The following is a 23,421-nucleotide window of genomic DNA, read 5'->3' as shown; positions in this document are numbered from 1 at the left end:
GGATTGACATTAATCTGCGGTTGTTTGCTGATGATGCTGTGGTGTACGATAAGGTCGCAAAGATAAGTGACTGTAGGAAGATAGAAGACGACTTAGACAAAATGACAGCTAGTTCTAGATGTGGAAAAATGTAACTCAAAGCGAAAGAGCAGGAAGAACAAACCTGCAATGTTCGGTTACAGTATTACTAATGTTCTGCTTGACGCAGTCAAGTCGTTTAAATATATAATAACGTTACAAAGCGACATGAAATGGAACGAGCATGTGAGAAGTGTGGTAGGGAATGTGAACGGTCGACTTCGGTTTATTGGGAGAATTTTGCGAAACAGTGGTTCATCTGTGAAGGTGACCGCATATAGGACGCTGGTGCGACCTATTCTTGAATACTGCTTGAGTGTTTGGGACCCGTACCAGGTCGGATTGAAGGATTCAAAGGTGGGCTGCTAGATTTGCTACCAGTAGGTTAATAACGTGTAAGTGTTACGGAGATGCTTCGTGAACTCAGTTGGGAATCCTTGTGGGGAAGACGACATTCTTTTCGTGAAACACTACTGAGAAAATTTAGCGTACCGGCATTTGAAGCTGACTGCCGAACGATTCTATCGCCACCAATATACATTTCGCGTAAGGATCACGAAGATAAAACTCGAGAAATTAGGGCTCATATGGAAGCACATACGAGGGTTGTCCAGGAAGTAAGTTCCGATCGGTTGCTAAATGGAAAATACAGTGAAATTAAAAAACATTTTATTTGCAAGAGTTAGCTACACTTTCCACATCTCTAAATAGTCGCCTCTCCAACTTAGACATTTGTCGGAGAGTTATATCAAATTTCCAACACCATTGTCATAGAAGGCAGCCGCCTGTGCTTTCTGATAATTCTCTACGCTGGTCTACAGCGCGTAGCCAAGTCTTGTCTTCATATCCAGCGTTTCATGTGAACAGAGATGATACTCAGGACGAGCCAATTAGGGCTGTGTTGTGAGTGATGGAACACTTCCCATCGAAAAGGCTGCAGGAGCGTCTTCACTGCCCCTGCAGAGTGCGGCTGAGAATTGCTGTGAAGTAGGAAGTGCGTGGCAGTTGTGTCAGGTGGGCTGCATTCGTTAAGGCGGAGCCTCTCAGCAGGACCTCCTACTTGGCGCGAGACATCGTTGTTCTAGGCACCTTTACTCGTTCACAGTGCGCTCACAACTGAAAAGAGCGTCTTGATGCAATCGACGGGCAGACTAGAGACACTGCCCAAAATGTCTGTGCAAAGCTTCACTGTAGTGTCCATTTCGCGACCGATCGGACAACCCTCGTAGACCGTTGGTTTTGCCTCGCTCTACTTGCGAGTGGAACAGGAAAGACAATGAAAAGTGGTGTTACAGGGTACCCTCCGCCACGCACCGTACCGTGGCTTGCGGAGTACCTGTGTAGACGTAGACGTAAGCACTTTTCCGTGACGGTGTCGTGCGTTGATGATTAGCGGTTGATTCCATGTCGGATTCGTCATCGGCGTGCTGATGAACTGGAGCTAAAGCTGCGATTGCGACTTGAATTGGAGCAGGAGCTCTGCTGGTTAAGCCGTGGAGTCCGGCTTGTATCCTGATGAGCAGCATTGCAAGGCTCCGCACTATTTGCTCCACATGACTGGAGAAGTGAAACGTAACGATAGCTGCAGTATGCCGTTAGAATTTGCGGGCGGCCTCGCTGCGTCTGACGTGCAGGTCGACCCTGGAACCTCGCGCTATTGGAGGGAGGTCAGTCTTGCAGGAGTCGCGACACTCGGTCACTCTGGTGTATCGACTGGCTGCAAAACCGCACGATCTTAATCTCACCGAATTTTTTGATGTATTTAGAACAGCAGGCGATACACATCAGTTGAAATGCCATTAATTCGGTACATAATCATCAGCGAGTGGCTTCAGCTTGATAAAGCGTACCTAAGAAAACTTGTGGCCTCGCCAAATTTGAGTCAGTTATCAAGTCTGGAGGGGGTACTAAACACTATTAACGATATGTCTTCTGGAAGAGGCGAATTTTTTAATGAGTTTGCTTTCACAACGAATGTTTTATACTGATTGACGGCTCTGTTTACGACCTCATTACATTTTTAATTACCATTTAACATCTGTTGTTGTTTTTTTGCCTATATTGGCTCCCATTGTCGGAGGTTCGAGTCCTCCCTTGGTCATGGGTGTGTGTGTTGTCCTTAGTGTCAGTTTAAGTTAGATTAAGTAGTGTGTACGCCTAGGGACCGGTGACCTTAGCAGTTTGGTCCCATAGGAGCTTACCGCAAATTTTTCCAAAAATTTTGGCCTATGTTTTGAGCTAACTGGTACAACGAAAAGCGAATTTCAGGAAACACGATATCATACCATCGATAGGTATCCTGATTTGCGCTAATAATGAAATATATGTCACAAATTAACAAAATTGATTTTTCTTTTAAAGTAAGAATACAGTGACATGAAATGTTTTATAACAAGTTCAAGATGTGCATTGTTTTATTGCATGTAATTTTGATCTGTCACCTAGTCACTGTGATGTAGGAAATTTGTTTGAGCTAGGATTGCTGTAGACGTATTGTATGGAAGCACATGTGTGCGTAAGGAGGGCTATGCATGACGCATTCAACCAATTCTAAAGCAAAATCCTGTCTATCGACTTGACAGAAAACCCTACGAAATTTTGCTCTCACCTTAAATCAGACAACGGATCGAACCCATCTGTCCAGAAACTCTGTGAACATAGTGGCACTGAAGCAGAGGATGTCACAAAAGATGGTTCAAATGGCTCTGAGCACTAAGGGACTTATCATCCGAGGTCATCAGTCCCCTAGACTTAGAACTACTTAAACCTAACTAACCTTGTAACCTCCCCACAAAATTGTAATAAATAATATGAGTATGATTCTAATTTAGTGTAACCTCCCCACAAAATTCTTTCTCATTTGACCTCCCACACAAAATTCTTTCTGATTTAATCTAAGCTCAAAATTCATTCACACTTAGCATAACCTCACAACAGAAAAATTCCTAAACCTCTCAACAGTAAAAATTATAATTATGTCTTTCACATTCAGTGTAACGTCCCAATAAAAAAATAAATTCAGTAACCTAGTAATAAAACAATGTAACTAACCTCTCAATTAAATTGTCGCTCACTTGTGACTTTTCAATAATTCACTGTGAATTTAACCTGGTAAATTTTGGACGACAGCAGTGCTGCGTCATGGCCCTGAAAGATCATTCCGAATAAAAAAAAAAGGAAAAATTCTTACCTCAATAAAGTCGCCGGATATATCTGCTCATAAAATAAATTTTTCCGGCACAGCTCTGTGCAATGCTGGCCGACCTATCTGTCATTTATGAAAGGAAGCAACTGATTTTTCTATTGCAATAATCGGGATGATCATGGATGGCAGAAATTAGTAAATTCTTTAAATTGAAATGAATGGTTGTTAAAAGTTACTTTTTATGAGGAAGATTATTATTACGAGAGTTTTAAAACATTTACATGGGACTTGAGATAACATTACTACATATGCGCGAGGCTGCTTTTTTTTTTACCTTATACATTAATACTCAGGCCCCGGCATCGCTGCACCGCGACCGGGCCAGCCAACACGATACACCAGACCAGACCAGGGCAGACTCCAGACCAGCAACAACTTACTGCTGCAGCTACACAGTTCCTACTGTAGTCAACACTGCTCTCTGGTCAGAGACCTTGTATATCGCAGGCAGCGCATGAGCAATACATCGAAATTACATCTGCTCAGACCTCTTACAACCTAAGGACATCACACACATACATTACGAGGCAGGATTCGAACCTGCGACCGTAGCAGCAGTGCGGTTCCGAACAGAAGCGCCCAGAACCGTTCGGCCACAACAGCTGGCGAGCATGAGACAGAAAAGACAGAAATACTAAAGATCTTTTTGCAAAACTGTTTCACACAGGAAGATCGCACTGTAGTTCCTAAATCATCGCACGAACGACAAATTGAGAGATATCTAAATAAGTGAACGTGGGATACGAGGGCTAATCGAAAAGTAAGTTCCGATCGGTCGCGAAATGCAAACCACAGCGAAAATAAAAAATGTTTTATTTCCAGTATGGAGTTCCGTGTTAGACATTTGTCGTAGCGTTGTACCAACTTCCCAGTACCCTCGTCATAGAAGGCAGCCGCGTGTGCTTTCCTCCAATTCTCTACGTTGGTCTACAGCTCGTCGCCTGTGGCAAATAGCTGTCTTCGTAGCCAGCGGCTCATATCAGCAATACGGGCTACGTTGTGGGTAATCAAGCACTTCTCATCGAAAATGGTACAGGAGTGTCTTCTTTGACCCTGCAGAATACGGCAGAGAATTGTCATGAAGAAAGAAACGCATGTGAATTATGTTATGTGGGCTGCCTGACATTACGCGAAATCTCCCACCAGACCCTCATATTTGGCGGGAGACACTGTTGTTCTAGTCATCTTTATGTGTCCACTATACGCTCGGAGCTGAAAAGCGCGACGTGACGCAGTCGACGGTCATATAGATAGATAGACATTGCCCAACAGATCCTGTGCAAAAGCTTCATCGGATTCTCATTGTGGTTTCCATTTCGCGGCCTTTCAGACCTTGCTTTCCGAATAGCTCTCGTAGGAAAGCAACTGAAATCGCTCGATAGCTACTGGACCTCACAGGATACCAATTCGATTCTACATAGAGTATGCGAAAGAACTTGCCCACCTTCTAGCAGCAGCGCACCGTACTTCTCTGGATGAGCGAAGCGTTCATATTGATTGGAGAAAGGCGCAGACGATTCCCATTTTCAAGAAGGGCCGTCGATCACACCCCCAAAACTATGGAGCTATATACCTGACGTCATTCTGTTGTAAAATTTTAGAACTTTTTTTATGCTAGCGTATTATGACATTTCATAAGACTGAAAATTTTCTCTGTACGAATTATCTTGGAATATGGAATCTGCCTGTTGCCCTTCATGCATACTTTGCAGGATACCATGTGCGAAAAGGGCAAGCTGAAGTTCGCACGAGTGATGCTTTTTGAAACCATACTGCTTTGCGAACGGAAACTTTTCCATCTCAAGGAAATTCATTGTACTCGAACAGAAAATATGTTCAAGAATTATGCAGCGAACGGATGTTAAGAACTTTGGTCAGTAATTTTGCGGGCCCGTTCTTTCAGCCTTCCTACTTACAGGAATCACCTGCGCTTTCTTCGAATCGTTTGGGACTTTGTGGTGGGCGAGAGATTCACAATAAATGCAATCTATGCAAAGGGCAAATGTCGTAACGTACTCTTTGTGAAACCGAACTGAAATGCCATCCGGAGCTGTTGATTCGTTTATGTTCAACTGTTTCGGTCGTTTCCCTACGCCATTACTATGTCCACCATACGGGAATCTGTGTGACGGTCAAATGACAATATGATTGTACGATTCTGCTGCTTGGACGATGTCTCAAACGCGAAATTTAAAACTTCGGCTTTCCTTTTGCTATCTTCTATTGCCATACCAGACTGTTCAACGAGGGACCAGCTCAGCAATTTTATATAGGACCACAATTTTCTCGCGTTATCAGCGTGATTGTTCGATAAGGTGTGACGGCAGTACTTGTATGCTTTGTGCATCGATCTTTTTGTAGACGCGCGAATCTTTGTTAACATTGGCTTGTCGTTAATTGCGCTTTCTGTTTTGAACAGAGTAAGCAACAGTCTTTGCTTCTTCAGCATTTTCCGAAGTTTGTTATTGAACAGGGTCGTTCTATTCGGTCCATAATACACTTACTCAGGATATGCAATTATTTCTCCAGAGTACGATTTAGGATACGTTCAAGTGTTGTCCATAATCCACCAACTGGAACTAAATGATGTCAATTCACTGTCTACGTGGGATGCTAACAACCGCTTATCTGCTCTTTCCAGCTGTCCTAGCCTTCTTGATTGATTTGTTAACTTCAGTAACCATCTTTGGTATGATGACATCACGATCACTGGGTGAGGCCTGTTTGTAGGTACAAGGTCTGCGTGTGTCCCGTCGAACTAGCAGCTCAAGACAGTTTTGGAAAACGTGTTCGGAAGTACTTCGCGATATTGTCTGTTTGGCAATATTACCTAAACATAAGATTTCGTTCTTCTTCAAGATCTTTCCACCGTACACTCATGCTTATAAATTAAGGATAACGCTGATACATGGTGAAACAACGCTCTGGTGGGCGGTTTGGGGGTTTAAATCACTTCGGAGTATGACCATGCGATGCATTTGACCTGCGGTCGTCGCACGGTGGCGCTGGCTGCAGTCCACATACGCAGAGGTGTGTTGATGCCTGTCAGAGTACGGTGCAGCGAGTAAGTGTGCAGACGTTTTCAGACGTGCTAATATTGACTGTGTGTTGAAAATGGCTCAAAGAAATATTGATGACGTTATGAGGGGTAGAATACTAGGGCGACTGGAGGCTGGTCAACCACAGCAGGTCGTAGCACGGGCCCTAAGTGTGCCACAAAGTGTGATGTCAAGGTTGTGGCAACGATTCCAGCAGACAGGAAACGTGTCCAGGTACGGGACTTCCACAGTGTACAACAACACAAGAAGACCGATATCTCACCATCAGTGCCCGCAGACAAGCCACAGAGTACTGCAGGTAGCCTTGTTTGGAACCTTACCGCAGCCACTGGAACAGTTGTCTCCAGACACACAGTCTACAGACGACTGAACAGACATGGTTTATTCGCCCGGAGACCTGCAAGGTGCATTCCACTGACCCCTGGTCACAGGAGAGTCCTTAAAGCCTGGTGTCAAGAACACAGTACATGATCATTGAAACAGTGGTCCCAGGTTGTGATCACGGACGAGTCCAGGTATATTCTGAACAGTGATTCTCGCCGAGTTTTCATCTGGCGTGAACCAGGAACCACATACCAACCCCTTAATGTCCTTGAAAGGGACCTGTATAGAGGTCGTGGTTTGATGGTGTGGGGTGGAATTACGATTGGTGCACGTACACCCCTGCATCTTTTTGACAGAGGAACTGCAACAGGTCAGGTGTATCGGGACGTCATTTTGCACCAATATGTCCTCCTTTTCAGGGGTGCAGTGGGTCCCACCTTCCTCCTGATGGACGATAATGCACGGCCCCACCGAGCTGCCATCGTGGAGGAGTACCTTGAAACAGAGGATATCACGTGAATGGAGTGGCCTGCCTCTTCTCCAGGCCTAAACTCCATGGAACATGTCTGGAATGCTCTCGGTCGACGTATCACTGCACGTCTTCAAACCCCTACGACACTTTAGGAGCTCCGACAGGCACAGGTGCAAGAATGGGAAGCTATACCCCAGCAGCTGCTCGACCACCTGATCCAGAGTATGCCAACCCATTGTGCGGCCTGTGTACGTGTGCAAAGTGATCATATCCCGTATTGATGTGGGGGTACATGCGCAGGAAACAGTGGCTTTTTGTAGCACATCTGCTTCGGGACGGTTTTCGCAACTTATCACCAATATCGTGGACTTACAGATCTGTGTCGTGTGTGTTCCCTAAGTGCCTATGCTATTAGCGCCAGTTTTGTGTAGTGCCACGTTGTGTGGCACCACATTCTGCAATTATCCTTAATTTATGAGCATGAGTGTAGTTAACTCTCGGACGGTACTTGCAGCCCATTTTCCCCACTCGTTATTTATTCTCTTTATTGAGTAATTGAAACAACTAACTGTTCGTGTAACCCTCTCAAACACAGCTTTTAATGAGATTTTAGCTTCCTTGTTTGACTTTTTCGACAAAAATTTAAACAAATGAAACCAAATGGTTCCAGAGACCTTTTCAAGTCTCAGACATCTATGGTGTATACACTCCTGGAAATTGAAATAAGAACACCGTGAATTCATTGTCCCAGGAAGGGGAAACTTTATTGACACATTCCTGGGGTCAGATACATCACATGATCACACTGACAGAACCACAGACACATAGACACAGGCAACAGAGCATGCACAATGTCGGCACTAGTACAGTGTATATCCACCTTTCGCAGCAATGCAGGCTGCTATTCTCCCATGGAGACGATCGTAGACATGCTGGATGTAGTCCTGTGGAACGGCTTGCCATGCCATTTCCACCTGGCGCCTCAGTTGGACCAGCGTTCGTGCTGGACGTGCAGACCGCGTGAGACGACGCTTCATCCAGTCCCAAACATGCTCAATGGGGGACAGATCCGGAGATCTTGCTGGCCAGGGTAGTTGACTTACACCTTCTAGAGCACGTTGAGTGGCACGGGATACATGCGGACGTGCATTGTCCTGTTGGAACAGCAAGTTCCCTTGCCGGTCTAGGAATGGTAGAACGATGGGTTCGATGACGGTTTGGATGTACCGTGCACTATTCAGTGTCCCCTCGACGATCACCAGTGGTGTACGGCCAGTGTAGGAGATCGCTCCCCACACCATGATGCCGGGTGTTGGCCCTGTGTGCCTCGGTCGTATGCAGTCCTGATTGTGGCGCTCACCTGCACGGCGCCAAACAAGCAGACGACCATCATTGGCACCAAGGCAGAAGCGACTCTCATCGCTGAAGACGACACGTCTCCATTCGTCCCTCCATTCACGCCTGTCGCGACACCAATGGAGGCGGGCTGCACGATGTTGGGGCGTGAGCGGAAGACGGCCTAACGGTGTGCGGGACCGTAGCCCAGCTTCATGGAGACGGTTGCGAATGGTCCTCGCCGATACCACAGGAGCAACAGTGTCCCTAATTTGCTGGGAAGTGGCGGTGCGGTCCCCTACGGCACTGCGTAGGATCCTACGGTCTTGGCGTGCATCCGTGCGTCGCTGCGGTCCGGTCCCAGGTCGACGGGCACGTGCACCTTCCGCCGACCACTGGCGACAACATCGATGTACTGTGGAGACCTCACGCCCCACGTGTTGAGCAATTCGGCGGTACGTCCACCCGGCCTCCCGCATGCCCACTATACGCCCTCGCTCAAAGTCCGTCAACTGCACATACGGTTCACGTCCACGCTGTCGCGGCATGCTACCAGTGTTAAAGACTGCGATGGAGCTCCGTATGCCACGGCAAACTGGCTGACACTGACGGCGGCGGTGCACAAATGCTACGCAGCTAGCGCCATTCGACGGCCAACACCGCGGTTCCTGGTGTGTCCGCTGTGCCGTGCGTGTGATCATTGCTTGTACAGCCCTCTCGCAGTGTCCGGAGCAAGTATGGTGGGTCTGACACACCGGTGTCAATGTGTTCTTTTTTCCATTTCCAGGAGTGTATATGCAGACAGAAGCGACGAACGAAAGTTTGTATCAAGGTGGAATAATCAGCCGGGTCTGTTCTCCGTTCCTCACTAGGCAGATGCGCTAACCACTAACCACTAACCACCCTGGCACAGCCGCTCTGGACAACTGTACGAACTACTCCCAGTCCAAGTTCCCGTTCACACCTCAGCCTGCCTGGTATTCCCCTGAACTCCACCAGTACTGGAGGCGGAGTACCAAATGGGCTGAGGCGCGCATGAGAATCAATTGAAGACATCGTCTGAAAATGAAGCCGTGATAATACTTTGGCGCTTTATTTTACAGGTACGTCTTGATCACTCAAACTTTCACACTTCACTATTACCAGTTTCGTCTACTGCTATTTCCAGATGTGTTACAAACAAAAACAGAATTTAACCAACTAAGTTCAGTTTGCTGACGCTAAATCTATAAAAGGTCTGAAGAAAGATAAGTGTTTACAGAATCAGCAGCCGTGTATACAAGCCATACATATCACTAAATATTCTGATGTAGTATCATCTTCAAACTAAACGTGTAAATACATAGTAAGTGTTGGCGATATTCAGAATGCGTCTGGTATTTATGCGAAAAAACTGAGGCGAGCAGAAATCACTATAACTAGGCTACATGATTAACCAGTATCGCAATTGTAATGGTTAAAATGTGGTATGCGTAGTCAGTAATTAAAATTACTTCACATGGCAAATCGAGCGTCTCATAATAAAACATGTACTGACATACTTCAAGTGGAATTGGATCCATAGTTAAAATTCACATAAAAAGTGCAAATACTATTAATGTGAAGCTTCTAGCCTGTCAAGGTAAAACATACAGTTGTATGAAGCCAGTATAAAAAGTATAAGATTAAAAACAGCAATAAAATAAAATCTTCCAGCCTGACAGATCAATTACCATAAACGTAATTGTAAAGTAATTAACGAAGCAGTGACTATTAATTAAAAATTAAAAATCGATAGTCGATTAAACATCGGGAGTGTGGTCTCAATGGCGACAAGTCGTGGCTTCTCTGTTTGACGTTCTTGTTTTGCTGCGGCGGAACTTGCGGAGGAAGGCCCAGTCTCCTCGTCGCCGGCGGCCGGCGCACACGACCGCACGCCAATCCGCTGGGACGCTCGACGCTGCTCAGCTGGTCAGACCAGTAGTTTTCTGAATAAGCAGTCAGGTTAAACTCATTCTCTTCTCCTAGTGTTTTATACTTCGACCACGGCCTATCAGCCCGGAAGTTTTAAGTGAAGACAATACCAGCCGTGAAAGCTTACATTGTATGATTAAACTCATTCTGTTCGTTCAGCGCGCGGCCCCTTCCGCCGGAGGTTCGAGTCTTGTCTCGGGCATGGTGGTGTGTTTTGTTCGTAGCATAAGTTAGTTTCTTCTGCTTTTAGTGTTCAATACTGAGGTTTGTTTGCAGCGGAGCGCCATTCCTCTCTTCTATCTGCCTTCCTCTTCATTTCCACGTATGCGCTACATCCAACGTCATTCATGATCTGTTGCATGTATGATATCCTTGGTCGCCACCGCCGATTCCTTCCCTCAATAGCTCCTTCTGCTATTGTTCCAGTGATGTTGTGTTGTAGGATGTGCCCTACAAGTTTGTCTCTTCTTGTTTGAATGTGCCTCCACAGAGATCTGGTTTCCTGTACACTTCTAAGCACCTCTTCATTTGTTACTTTGTCTCTCCAGCTGATCTTCATCATCCTTCTGTAGCACCACGTCTCCAGGGTCTCTAGCCGTCTTCTCTCTTCTCTTCCAATTGTCCAAGTTTCACATCCGTATATGGCCACACTCCAAATGAAACCTTTCATGATACGTTTCCTTATTTTCACACTGATGTTGCTGGTGAGTAAGTTCCTTCTCCGATTAAATTCAATTTTGGCCTTTTGTATTCTGGTCGCAATTTCTTTCCGGCTTCTACCATCTCTTGTGATTTTGCTTCCCAGGTCAGTAAATTCCTCTATCGCTTCCAGCTCCTCTCTTCCAATTCTCATTCTCAGAGGTTCATATTCTGCTCCTGTACTGCATACCATCACTTTAGTCTTTTTCTTGTTTATTCTCATTCCATACTGACTGAATAGAATTTTTTCCATTGTTCTGAGGACTTCCTCTAGATCTTTTGTCTCCGTGACTATAGCAATATCATCTGCATAACGTAGCATGTCTATCTTCTGCCCATTAATTTTGATCCACAACACAGTGGTTTCTCGGACTTGGTCTATAGCTTGCTGGATGTAAGCATTGAATATAAGAGGAGAGAGAGCACATCCTTGCTCTACCCCTTTTCTAATATTTGCTTCTTGTTCATGGTGACAGTTCCTAATCACTGCCACCTCATTCTTATAGAAACTGAGTATCACACGGATGTCTTTGTACTTTATTCCACTTTTCCTCAGCACTCTGAACATCTCTTGCCAGATAACGTTATCAAATGCCTTTTCCAGGTCTACAGAGGCAATATAAGTTGGTTTATTTTTCTGTCATTGCTTTTCGATAACGACTCTCAGTGCCAGAATCGCCTCTCTTGTTCCCAATCCCCTTCTGAAACCAAACTGATCTTCACTCAGCATATCCTCCACCTTCTCTTCAATTTTCCTCAGAACTATTTTTATGAGAATTTTTTATGCATGTGATAACGTAGCATGTCTTATCTTCTGCCCATTAATTTTTATCCACAGCGGTTTCTCGGACTTGGTCTATAGCTTGCTGGATGTAAGCATTGAATATAAGAGGAGAGAGATCTAGATCTAGAAAAGGCATATGACTGGGTCCCTAGGAGGAAGTTATTGTCTGTTCTACAAGATTATGGAATAGGAGGCAAACTTTTGCAAGCAATTAAAGGTCTTTACATGGATAGTCAGGCAGCAGTTAGAGTTGATGGTAAATTGAGTTCATGGTTCAGAGTAGTTTCAGGTGTAAGACAAGGCTGCAACCTGTCTCCACTGTTGTTCATATTATTCATGGATCATATGTTGAAAACAATAGACTGGCTAGGTGAGATTAAGATATGTGAACACAAAATAAGCAGTCTTGCATATGCGGATGACTTAGTTGTGATGGCAGATTCGATTGAAAGTTTGCAAAGTAATATTTCAGAGCTAGATCAGAAATGTAAGGACTATGGTATGAAGATCAGCATCTCCAAAATGAAAGTAATGCCAGTGGGAAAGAAATATAAACGGATTGAGTGCCAAATAGGAGGAACAAAGTTAGAACAGGTGGACGGTTTCAAGTACTTAGGATGCATATTCTCACAGGATGGCAACATAGTGAAAGAACTGGAAGCGAGGTGTAGCAAAGCTAATGCAGTGAGCGCTCAGCTACAATCTACTCTCTTCTGCAATAAGGAAGTCAGTACCAAGACTAAGTTATCTGTGCACCGTTCAATCTTTCGACCAACTTTGTTGTATGGGGGCGAAAGCTGGGTGGATTCAGGTTACCTTATCAACAAGGTTGAGGTTATGGATATGAAAGTAGCTAGGATGATTGCAGGTACTAGTAGATGGGAACAATGGCAGGAGGGTGTCCACAATGAGGAAATCAAAGAAAAACTGGGAATGAACTCTATAGATGTAGCAGTCAGGGCGAACAGGCTTAGATGGTGGGGTCATGTTACACGCATGGGAGAAGCAAGGTTACCCAAGAGACTTATGGATTCAGCAGTAGAGGGTAGGAGGAGTCAGGGCAGACCGAGGAGAAGGTACCTGGATTCGGTTCAGAATGATTTTGAAGTAATAGGTTTAACATCAGAAGAGGCACCAATGTTAGCACTGAATAGGGGATCATGGAGGAACTGTATAAGGGGGGCTATGCTCCAGACTGAACGCTGAAAGGCATAATCAGTCTTAAATGATGATGATGATGATGATATTAGGCTTAGAGTTCGGTACTGTTCGCATTTTGAAGCTGCTGCCTTCTTTGGTATAGGAACAATGACGCATTTCTAGAAGTCTGTCGGTATCTCTCCTGTGTTATAGATGGACCTAATAAGTTTAAGCAGCATCATTTTCATGCTGTCACCAGCATTCTTTATTAGTTCTGCAGGAATGTCATCAATACCCGTAGCTTTGTTGTCCCTTAGTTTTTTTGGAGCTCTGTCAAATTCTTCTTGCAGAATGTCATCTCCCTTGTCATCTTCGTCTGCTTGCTCTTCTCTTCCCATTACTTCCTCTGAAAGAGGTGTTCCGGCATACAACTCCTCTATGTATTCTTTCCATCTCTTGACCATGTCTTCACCAAACAGCATTTTCCCCTCTTTATTTTCTATTGTGCCTGAGACTTTTGTTTTAAGTTTGTTAAAAAATTGATTTGCTGTTCTGTAGGCTAAATCAGTCCTTCCGTTTCGCATATTTTCTTCCACTTCTCCGCACATTTCTTCAAGAAAATTTTCTTTTGCTTTCCTAGCTTCTCTATTAACTAAATACCTTAGTCTTCTGTATTCAGCCTTTCTTTGTCCATTAGTTGCCTTTTTCTATATTCTCCTGTTTTCTATAAGCTCAATAATATCTGCTGTAATCCATTTCCTCTTGTTTTTGGCTTCAGTTCTTCCAACTATCTTTCCTGCTGCTTTGTATATAGCAGATTTAATTTCATCCCAGTCTTCATTTACTCCACCATGCTGAAAATTCTTAGCTAGGTTGTCTGTTTCATGAGCATAGCGCTTTGCCAGTACCTCAGTTTTTCTAGATCCCATTTAAGTTTTACTGGCTTTTTCTTTAGTTAAGTTAAGTTAGTTTAAGTAGTGTATAAGTGTAGGGACCGATGACCTAAGCAGTTTGGTCCCTTAGGAATTCACACACATTTGAACATTTGTTCGTTCAGCAGTAATTCCGGTTGCCATTTTCTGTGTACATAAATCTCCATTTCCTTGAGTACGTTCAGTAGATGCCCCTTTGGCGCCCTATTCAACACTTTCATATTATTCTCAATGTTTCCTGTCGAATGCTTTCTTTGTCCAAATGTGTACCGAAAGCACTCTTATTTTCAAACTGGATTTTACACAATTGTATGTTTTGCTTTACCAAGCTAGGAGCTTTACATTATTAGAATTTACACTTTTTATGTGGATTTTAAGTACAGATCTAATTCCACCTATAGTATGTCAGTACATATTTTATTGTCAGGCGCTAGTTTGCCATGTGTAGTAATTTTAATTAATGACTGAGCACACTGATTTTTTACCATTAAATTTGCGATACTGGTTAATCATTTATTCCAGCTATAGTGCCCTCTTCTGGCCTCAGTTTTTTGTATAATCACCAGACGAATTCTAATCATCACCACCACTTACTATGTGCCTACATGTTTAGTTCGACGCTAATACTACATCAGAATATTTTGTGGTATGTATGGCTTGTATACACGGCTGCTAATAATGTTTAGTTTGCCGCGCGGGGTAGCCGCGCCGCCTAAGGCGTCTTGTCACGGTCCGATCGGCTCTCCCCATCGGAGGTTCGAGTCCTCCCTCGGGCATGGGTGTGTGTGTGTGTGTGTGTCTGTGTATGTGTCGTCATTAGCATAGTGTGTAACCTTAGGGACCGATGACCTCAGCAGTTTCGTCCCATAAGACCTTACCACAAATTTCTAAATTTCCATGTTTTGTTTGACGTTGATACTGCATCAGTATATTTTGTGGTATGTGTGGCTTGTATACATGGCTGTTAATCATGGCCGGCCGAAGTGGCCGTGCGGATAAAGGCGCTGCAGTCTGGAACCGCAAGACCGCTACGGTCGCAGGTTCGAATCCTGCCTCGGGCATGGATGTTTGTGATGTCCTTAGGTTAGTTAGGTTTAACTAGTTCTAAGTTCTAGGGGACTAATGACCTCAGCAGTTGAGTCCCATAGTGCTCAGAGCCATTTGAACCATTTTTTTTTTTTTTGTTAATCATGTAAACACTTTTATCTTTCTCATGTAGCACCAGGACTTTTGTAGATTTAGCGTCAGCAAACTGAACTTTTTGCCGGCCGCGGTGGCCGTGCGGTTCTAGGCGCTTCAATCCGGATCCGCGAGACAGCTACGGTCGCAGGTTCGAATCCTGCCTCGGGCATGGATGTGGGATGTCCTTAGGTTAGTTAGATTTAAGTAGTTCTAAGTTCTAGGGGACTGATGACCTCAGATGTTAAGTCCCATAGTGCTCCAAGCCATTTGAAATTTAAACTTTTTGGTTACACCCTATTTCTATTTGTAACACATCTGAAGCAGTTGACGAAACTGGTAATAGGGAAGTGTAAACGTTTGAGTGATCAGGACGGACCTGTAAAGTAAAATGCCAAAACATGATCACGGATTCCTTCTCAGACTTTATGTCCTCAATTGATTCTCATGCGCGCCTCAGCCCACTTTGTATCCCACGCCCCACAGTACTGTTCGTGTTCAGGGGGAATACGAAGTCGGCTGAGGTGTGAACGAAACTTGGACTGTGGCGGGGGGGGGGGGGGGGGGGGGGCGAGGGGGCGGGGGGGGAGGGGGTGTTGTAGTTCTGCAGAGCAACTGTACTAGGGTGGCGCATGGTTAGCGCATCTGCCCAGTGAGCTTTGAATCCTGACCTTGGTACAAATGTTCATACATTGCTTCAATCTGCACATATACATCAAAAATTTAAAGCCATTTCATGTAATGATACGTACCTGATTAGGAAGCTCTTTCCTTGCACCTACTGTGCATGAAGATAGCAGTCCATGCTACGGAGCAAGGAGACAATTGGCTGCGGGGCCCACCCATTCAGAACAGCAGGGTGGACTCAGCCAGTGCTCAGGGCGTGAAGGTGTCTATGTGCAGGTGGTACGTTATTTTGCTTGATCTGCAATCACACTGATGCACGCATTCCACGTTGCAGGCTTCGGCGATGGTAGTCATCACCGCCGAGGGCTACGTGCGCCCCGTGGAGGTGGGGGTGTACTACGAGTCGCTGTGCCCCTGCTGCCAGTCCTTCATCACCGGCCAGCTGGCGTCCGCCTACACAGAGGCGCCCGAGCTGATGGACCTCACCCTGGTCCCGTACGGAAACGCACAGGTGAGCAAACTTTTTTACTGCGTGCACCTGTCCTGCCCATCGGTACCTCTGATTGTCCAACCTGAGGAAGGAGATTCTGTTCCACATAGCATCACGAGCATCGTCCTCACTCTTACTTGCATGAGTAACTCGAGTAATTAAGCAGCCTTAGGTCCAGGGTTTCGCTTCTTGGGGGAGCGGGTTGGGGGTGGTTGATTTTGTAGCTGTCTCTTCTTCCCCCTCCTTCCCTCTCTATAAACTCATCAGTCTAGTGACACAGCAGGCCGGGTACGGAGCTGGTCTGGTACGCTCGTATTTTGATCATTATGCGGCAGTGGGAACTGTGCCGAAAGCCGTCCAGAAGGCAAGGAACATGGCATCAACCTGAGTGCATGTGTCCACTGCTTTCCGGATCTCGTGGGCAAATAGAGAGAACTGAGTACGACACGATTGTCCTTTTCAGAACCCATGTCAGAGATTCTCAGTTTCCATAAATTTTATATTGTTGTTGTTGTTGTGGTCTTCAGTCCTGAGACTGGTTTGATGCAGCTCTCCATGCTACTCTGTCCTGTGCAAGCCGCTTCATCTCCCAGTACCTACTGCAGCCTACATCCTTCTGAATCTGCTTAGTGTATTCATCTCTTGGTCTCCCTCTACGATTTTTACCCTCCACGCTGCCCTCCAATACTAAATTAGTGATCCCTCGATGTCTCAGAACATGTCCTACCAACCGATCCCTTCTTCTAGTGAAGTTGTGCCACAAACTTCTCTTCTCCCCAATTCTGTTCAATACCTCCTCATTAGTTACGTGATCTACCCATCTAATCTTCAGCATTCTTCTGTAGCACCACATTTCGAAAGCTTCTATTCTCTTCTTGTCCAAACTAGTTATCGTCCATGTTTCACTACCATACATGGCTACACTCCATACAGATACTTTCAGAAACGACTTCCTGACACTTAAATCTATACTCGATGTTAACAAATTTCTCTTCTTCAGAAACGCTTTCCTTACCATTGCAAGTCTACATTTTATATCCTCTCTACTTCGACCATCATCAGTTATTTTGCTCCCCAAATAGCGAAGCTCTTTTACTGTTTTAAGTGTCTCATTTCCTGATCTAATTCCCTCAGCATCACCCGTCTTAATTCGACTACGTTCCATTATCCTCATTATGTGACCATAAACATGCAACAGATCGACATCAGAAAGAAGACCTACGGTTTTGTCCGTCTGTTCGATGGCTCTTCATGGAAACGGGAAGGACCTTTTTTTTTTTGTTTTTTGTTTTTTTTTTACCACTAGGAACGCTTCACCTCTCTAGCGGCGTGCAATAGGGTAGAGTCTAGTACCTAGAGAATAGCATAACTAGGAACACACGATGTTTTTTGGTCCGCAGTTCACTCCAGTGACTGATTTTAGAATCACATGGAGAAATTTGTAATAAAGACACCATAAACAGTTTCCGTCATCTTTAGCAGTTTTTGTTGTTTTTAGACACGAGATTGACTTTTGCGCAACATTTGTACTTCTTTCCTGTTTTACACGTTTGAGCCCTGTATAATGTATTAAAACTATTTTGAACATCTTTTTTAATCCTCCACGTACAGAATTTTACCGATAGTGAAACGCTATACTTTTCGAACTACCTAATAATACTGTACTGTGTACAGCTTGTACCTTGAAACAAAAGAAGGCCTTTTATCATGAAATGTGTGATATTTGCAAGTGATGTGAGTTTCTTTAAGTCTTATCTGTTTTACCTGTATCGAAAATGGACATTTGTGTTACTTTCCAATATCTTCCGTTTGAAAACTTATTTGATTGCAATTTGAACTGCATTCGAACCATTTGAATCTGATTCTGCATTTCCTGGTTCAGCGTTTGTTCGTACACTAATATTTTGAATATCTGTTGTGACGGCTCATCGGCATCACTGTCTGTCCAACCATAGTCAGCTGCAGTCAGCATGATGGGGTCCAAGTCGTCACTTTGATTTAGAAGACTTAGCACCTCATCTTTTGTAAACGGACACTAACGCCGTGCTATTTTTGTCCGATAATGAGGAAAGCACACCACACCAACCAGATAATGTTGCGATACCAATCACCTCTAAAGAGAATTCAGTATTCAATAAGTCGTTCGGGTAATTCCCAGTATTCCAACAATTAGATCGCATATACTTCTGCAACAATCATCTCCGACTCTCTGGCCGTATAGTAGACGTTATACATATCTATATGACTGTGGCAGGGAACAGCTGTAAATATTTGTCATAGCAAGTCGTATATATACGTCTGGAGCACTGAAACAGATTTGGAAACACAGGGTGTTTCCGTAAGAGTGTGCAGAAATTTAACAGGACGTATAGGATGCTCTGCTGAATAATTTGAGGTAGGGAACCTAGAGTTGGAGAAGACAGCTTAAGGAGGTAATAGGAATAAAATCACAATACTATGTACTTTTTCACTTACATTAGTTACAGTTAACTGAAAATACCATCATTGACACAATGAACGTACCACTTGTACTGTATCTTACAAAATGTTCTGAAACCGACCGTCATCAACCTTAATGCAAGCGAACAAGATTCTGACACACGCTGGTGTGTTTCAAATCACACCACAGACAGCTGCAATTCTGGCAACTAATTCTATCTCTGTATCCACTGGGACCTCATACACAAGTGACTTTAGATATCCCCATAGAAAATAATCAAGGATCTTCAGGTCAGATGACCTCGCAGGCCATGGAATAGGACCCCCCGCCAATCCAGCGACCAGGAAATACTTACTAGTAATCAAACTCATCCTCCTCGTTTCATTGCAGGAAATAAGGAATGCACATGTAAATGAATAGCACAGTACATGTAAACTTGTACACATGTTAGTTGTAAATAAGGTGGAAAACAGTAATGCTAGACAAAGCAATAGACGAGTTAGTTCTATATTTCCTTAAACTTGAGTCTCCGAACCCCAGGCCCCCTACCTACAATTGTTCAGTGAAGCATTCTCCTCTTAAATTTTTGCACGCTCTTACGGAGACATCCCGCTATAGAAGCGCACGCGAGTCCACAGAAGGATATCACCTTCTTCACTATATGCAAAGTTACAGCAACAGCATTCCGAAATCGGGCCTCCACACCCAGCACACACCTACTTCAACCAATGCCCGACACCGAAGCGCTTATCCACGCGGACTTGCAACTTAACAATATATACTCGTATAACTCCGGAAACGAGTCTCCCTTATACATATACTCAGGAAAAGCATTTGCTGTGGCAAATATTACATACAAAGCTGCCATATCTCATAATGTAACGACGTTTCATAGGGCTACGTGAATGTGTAAATGAAAGGAAAGCTGTTTATTTCTGTCGTGTCCACCGACCTTCGGGAAGTGAGCCTTTCTGTTGTTCCTTTCTTGTTAGTGGAGGCTCTTTCCCTTTTTGTCTCAACTTACTGTGGTTTTCCGCTTCTACCTGAGTATTCGGGAACCGTGTCGAATTTGCCGTCGAATGACAGCCTGAGAATAAATGCCTCCAACTAGCTGCAGTGTTCCCCGCAGTAAGTCAAACCGCAAGTCCATTCACTATGGCCAGGAATACTAAAAGTATCCTTTGTTAAAACAGAGCTCATAGTTTCTTTGAGACTTTTAGATTTCATTCTACTCTATTCTCCAAAAGTTAGCTCAGAAACTTGGAAACTTACATATGCGACAACACAAGTGCTTTACTTTTTTGGGGAGGAGGGGAGGGGAGGAGAGTAAGGTTGGTTGGTTGGTTGATTTTAGAGAGGGGACCAAACAGAAAGGTCATCGGTCCAATCGGATTAGGGATGGATGGGGATGGAAGCGGCCGTGCCCTTCCTTAGGAACCATCCCGACATTTCGCTGAAGCGTTTCAGGGAAATCATGGAAAACCTAAACCAGGCTGGCCGGTCGCGAGTTTGAACCGCCGTCCTCCCGAGCGCGAGTCCAGTGTGCTGACCACTGCGCCAGCTCGCTCGGTTGGGAGAAAGGTCATGAACAGCTTGACTCCCCTGCCTCCTTGCTTATAAGCCTGATCCAAGGAACGAGAATCCATTCTGCGAAGCCTCCAAAGACGTACCCAATCCTTCGAACAGTTGATTGAAACGTTAATTGAACTACGTTAAATATTGGGATATCAGGGAAGACGGATGTAGTAACACACCAGGAAGGAACCAAATTTGAGTCAATAATTAGAATACACTGGCTGAGAAAAAAGTAAGGCAGGCTCCCAGAAGAACAGGAGGAAATGAAATGAAACTTCACGTGTTGAGAGGGTATATGACGTTAATTTGTTGATTAGAAATCAAGCCAAATTTACAAACAACTTAGTAGTATGAGCACACTTATCAGTATAGCGTTGCAAACCCTCTGGCCTGGATGAATGCACTGACTCGGTTGGGAGTGGTGTCATGAAGTCGTTGTATGCTTTCCTGAAGTAAGCTGGCCGACAACTGTTGTACGAGGTGCATTCAAGTTCTAAGGCCGCCGATTTTTTTTCTCTGGACTGGAAAGAGATAGAACCATGCGCATTGTTTTCAAATGCGGCCGCGTTCATTGTCAATACGTCCCAGAGATAGCAGCACCGTACGGTAGATGGAATTTTACCGTCAGCGGCGAGAATGAGAACTGTTTTAACTACTTAAAATGCCGACGTTTCCCTTGCTTGAACAGCGTGCAATCATTCGTTTTCTGAATTTGCGTGGTGTGAAACCAATTGAAATTCATCGACAGTTGATGGAGACATGTGGTGATGGAGTTACGGATGTGTCGAAAGTGCGTTCGTGGGAGCGACAGTTTAATGAAGGCAGAACATCGTGTGACAACAAATTGAAACAACCTCGGGCTCGCACAAGCCGGTCTGACGACACGATCGAGAAAGTGGAGAGAATTGTTTTGGGGATCGCCGAATGACTGTTGAACAGATCGCCTCCAGAGTTGGCATTTCTGTGGGTTCTGTGCACACAATCCTGCATGACGACCTGACGATCCAGGTGGGTGCCACGAATGCTGACGGACGACCACACGGCTGCCCGTGTGGCATGTTGCCGAGCAATGTTGACGCGCAGCGACAGCACGTATGGGACTTTCTTTTCGTCGGTTGTGACAATGGATGAGACGTGGATGCCATTTTTCAATCCAGAAACAAAGCGCCAGTCAGTTCAATGGAAGCACACAGATTCACCGGCACCAAAAAAATTTCGGGTAACCGCCAATGCTGAAAAAATGATGGTGTCCATGTTCTGGGACAGCGAGAGCGTAATCCTTACCCATTGCGTTCCAAAGGGCACTACGGTAACAGGTGCATCCTACGAAAATGTTTTGAAGAACAAATTCCTTCCTGCACTGCAACAAAAATGTCCGGGAAGGGCTGCGCGTGTGCTGTTTCACCAAGACAACGCACCTGCACATCGAACTAACGTTACGCAACAGTTTCTTCGTGATAACAACTTTGAAGCGATTCCTCATGCTCCCTACTCACCTGACCTGGCTCCTAGTGAGTTTTGGTTTTTCCAACAATGAAAGACACTCTCCGTGGCCGCACATTCACCAGCCATGCTGCTATTGCCTCAGCGATTTTCCAGTGGTCAAAACAGACTCCTAAAGAAGCCTTCGCCGCTGCCATGGAATCATGGCGTCAGCGTTGTGAAAAATGTGTACGTCTGCAGGGCGATTACGTCGAGAAGTACCGCCAGTTTCATCGATTTCGGGTGAGTAGTTAATTAGAAACAAAATCGGAGGCCTTAGAACTTCAATGCACCTCGTTAGTCTCTGTATGTCCATCATTCCGCAGATGGTCGCGAGACCTCGGCTGTTCAGTGCAGATACCTTTCAGACGTCTAAATTTCCAAATTGTTATTTTATTGGGCTACCAGTTTCGGAAATATATTACGCCATCTTCAGGCCTTCTGACCGACGTGTAGGAAGATTCCCAACTTTGGTTAGTCGAAATAGAGGCCAGCGTTCAAAGACTGATATCCGCAGAGTTTTGATGTTTGAAGTGACCACTGTCTCAAAAATCTATAGATACCAGTCTTCGAACACTGGGCCCTATTTCGACTGGAGCAGAGGTTGGAATCTTCCTACGTGTTGGTCAGGGGGCCAGAACATGGCGTAATAAATCGCCAAAACTGGCAGCGCAATAAAATAACAATTTGGAAATTTAGACAGCTGAAAGAATTTTGATCTGACATACTGTTGATATCCTGGATACTGGAATTGGAACGACCCTGACATCCCAGCTGGTCGCACACATGTTCTATTGGCGACAGATCTGGGGATCTTGCTGGCCACTGGAGTGCGTCAACAGCTCGCAGGCAGCTCATAGAGACGCGTGCCATATCTGAACGAGCGTTGTCCTGTTGAAAAATGCTTCGAAGATAATACTGTCACATGAGAGGTGGTGCAGGACGTCTGTGACGTACTGTTGTACTGTCAATCATTACCAACCGTGACCTGATGTCATACCAGACAGCTTTCCACACCATTACTTCGGGAGTAAGGCTGGGTATATACGCAAAGGTTTTTCACTCTCAGAAAGCTTTCTCGGGAAATATGTGTAGTGTAAACAGCGCCGATTGTCCACTCGCTCGCAGTGTCCGAGAGTGGGCAAGGTCTCAGCCGGGCTTTGCGGGTTTAGACATCCCTTGTAGACGGCAATTCCCATCTCTCTAGAGCTGCTTGCGGTACCTCTCAGACAACTGTACTGGCATTGTAGGGAGAGCTCAGAATGCCGAGCAGCTGTATTGCATCCACAATTTGCGCCGTGTTTCGCATTTTTTACGCTACCACATCTTAGTAATACACTCATGTTTAGGAAAAAAAATAATAGAACACTTTGAACGACTAGAGATTCACAGGACATGCACATTAATATGTTCTCCAGAAACGATCAGCACTGCAGTCACCTGGGTTCAGCATGTCTTGTTGCCTAGTAGCCACTGGGTCTGCCATGGGCCCTGATAACTTGTTCCATGCGTGACGGCATCGACTCGTATAAGGCTCGAACCGCATTCTGTGGAATAGCCGTCCATGCTGCATTCACTTGCTTCCAAAATTCATCCATGATGGTTGGCATTGGGTCACAGCGATGCACCAGGCATTTCACCATATCC

The 23,421-nt window shown here is 44.9% G+C and overlaps 1 protein-coding gene across 1 annotated transcript in view; it reads left to right on the top strand.

Annotated features, from left to right (window-relative positions):
• The window catches only part of LOC126106774 (gamma-interferon-inducible lysosomal thiol reductase-like), an 85,918-nt gene that overhangs the window by 23,688 nt on the left and 38,809 nt on the right, over nucleotides 1–23,421 (top strand). The window contains exon 2 of the mRNA XM_049913151.1: nucleotides 16,122–16,298. Within this exon, the coding sequence (XP_049769108.1) occupies nucleotides 16,122–16,298 (177 nt within the window). The remainder of the gene's footprint in view (nucleotides 1–16,121; nucleotides 16,299–23,421) is intronic.

Source organism: Schistocerca cancellata, chromosome 10, assembly GCF_023864275.1.
Source record: "Schistocerca cancellata isolate TAMUIC-IGC-003103 chromosome 10, iqSchCanc2.1, whole genome shotgun sequence".
Taxonomy (NCBI): domain Eukaryota; kingdom Metazoa; phylum Arthropoda; class Insecta; order Orthoptera; family Acrididae; genus Schistocerca; species Schistocerca cancellata.
The sequence above is the reverse complement of the archived record's forward strand: the minus strand, read 5'-3'. Positions and strand labels throughout refer to the sequence as shown.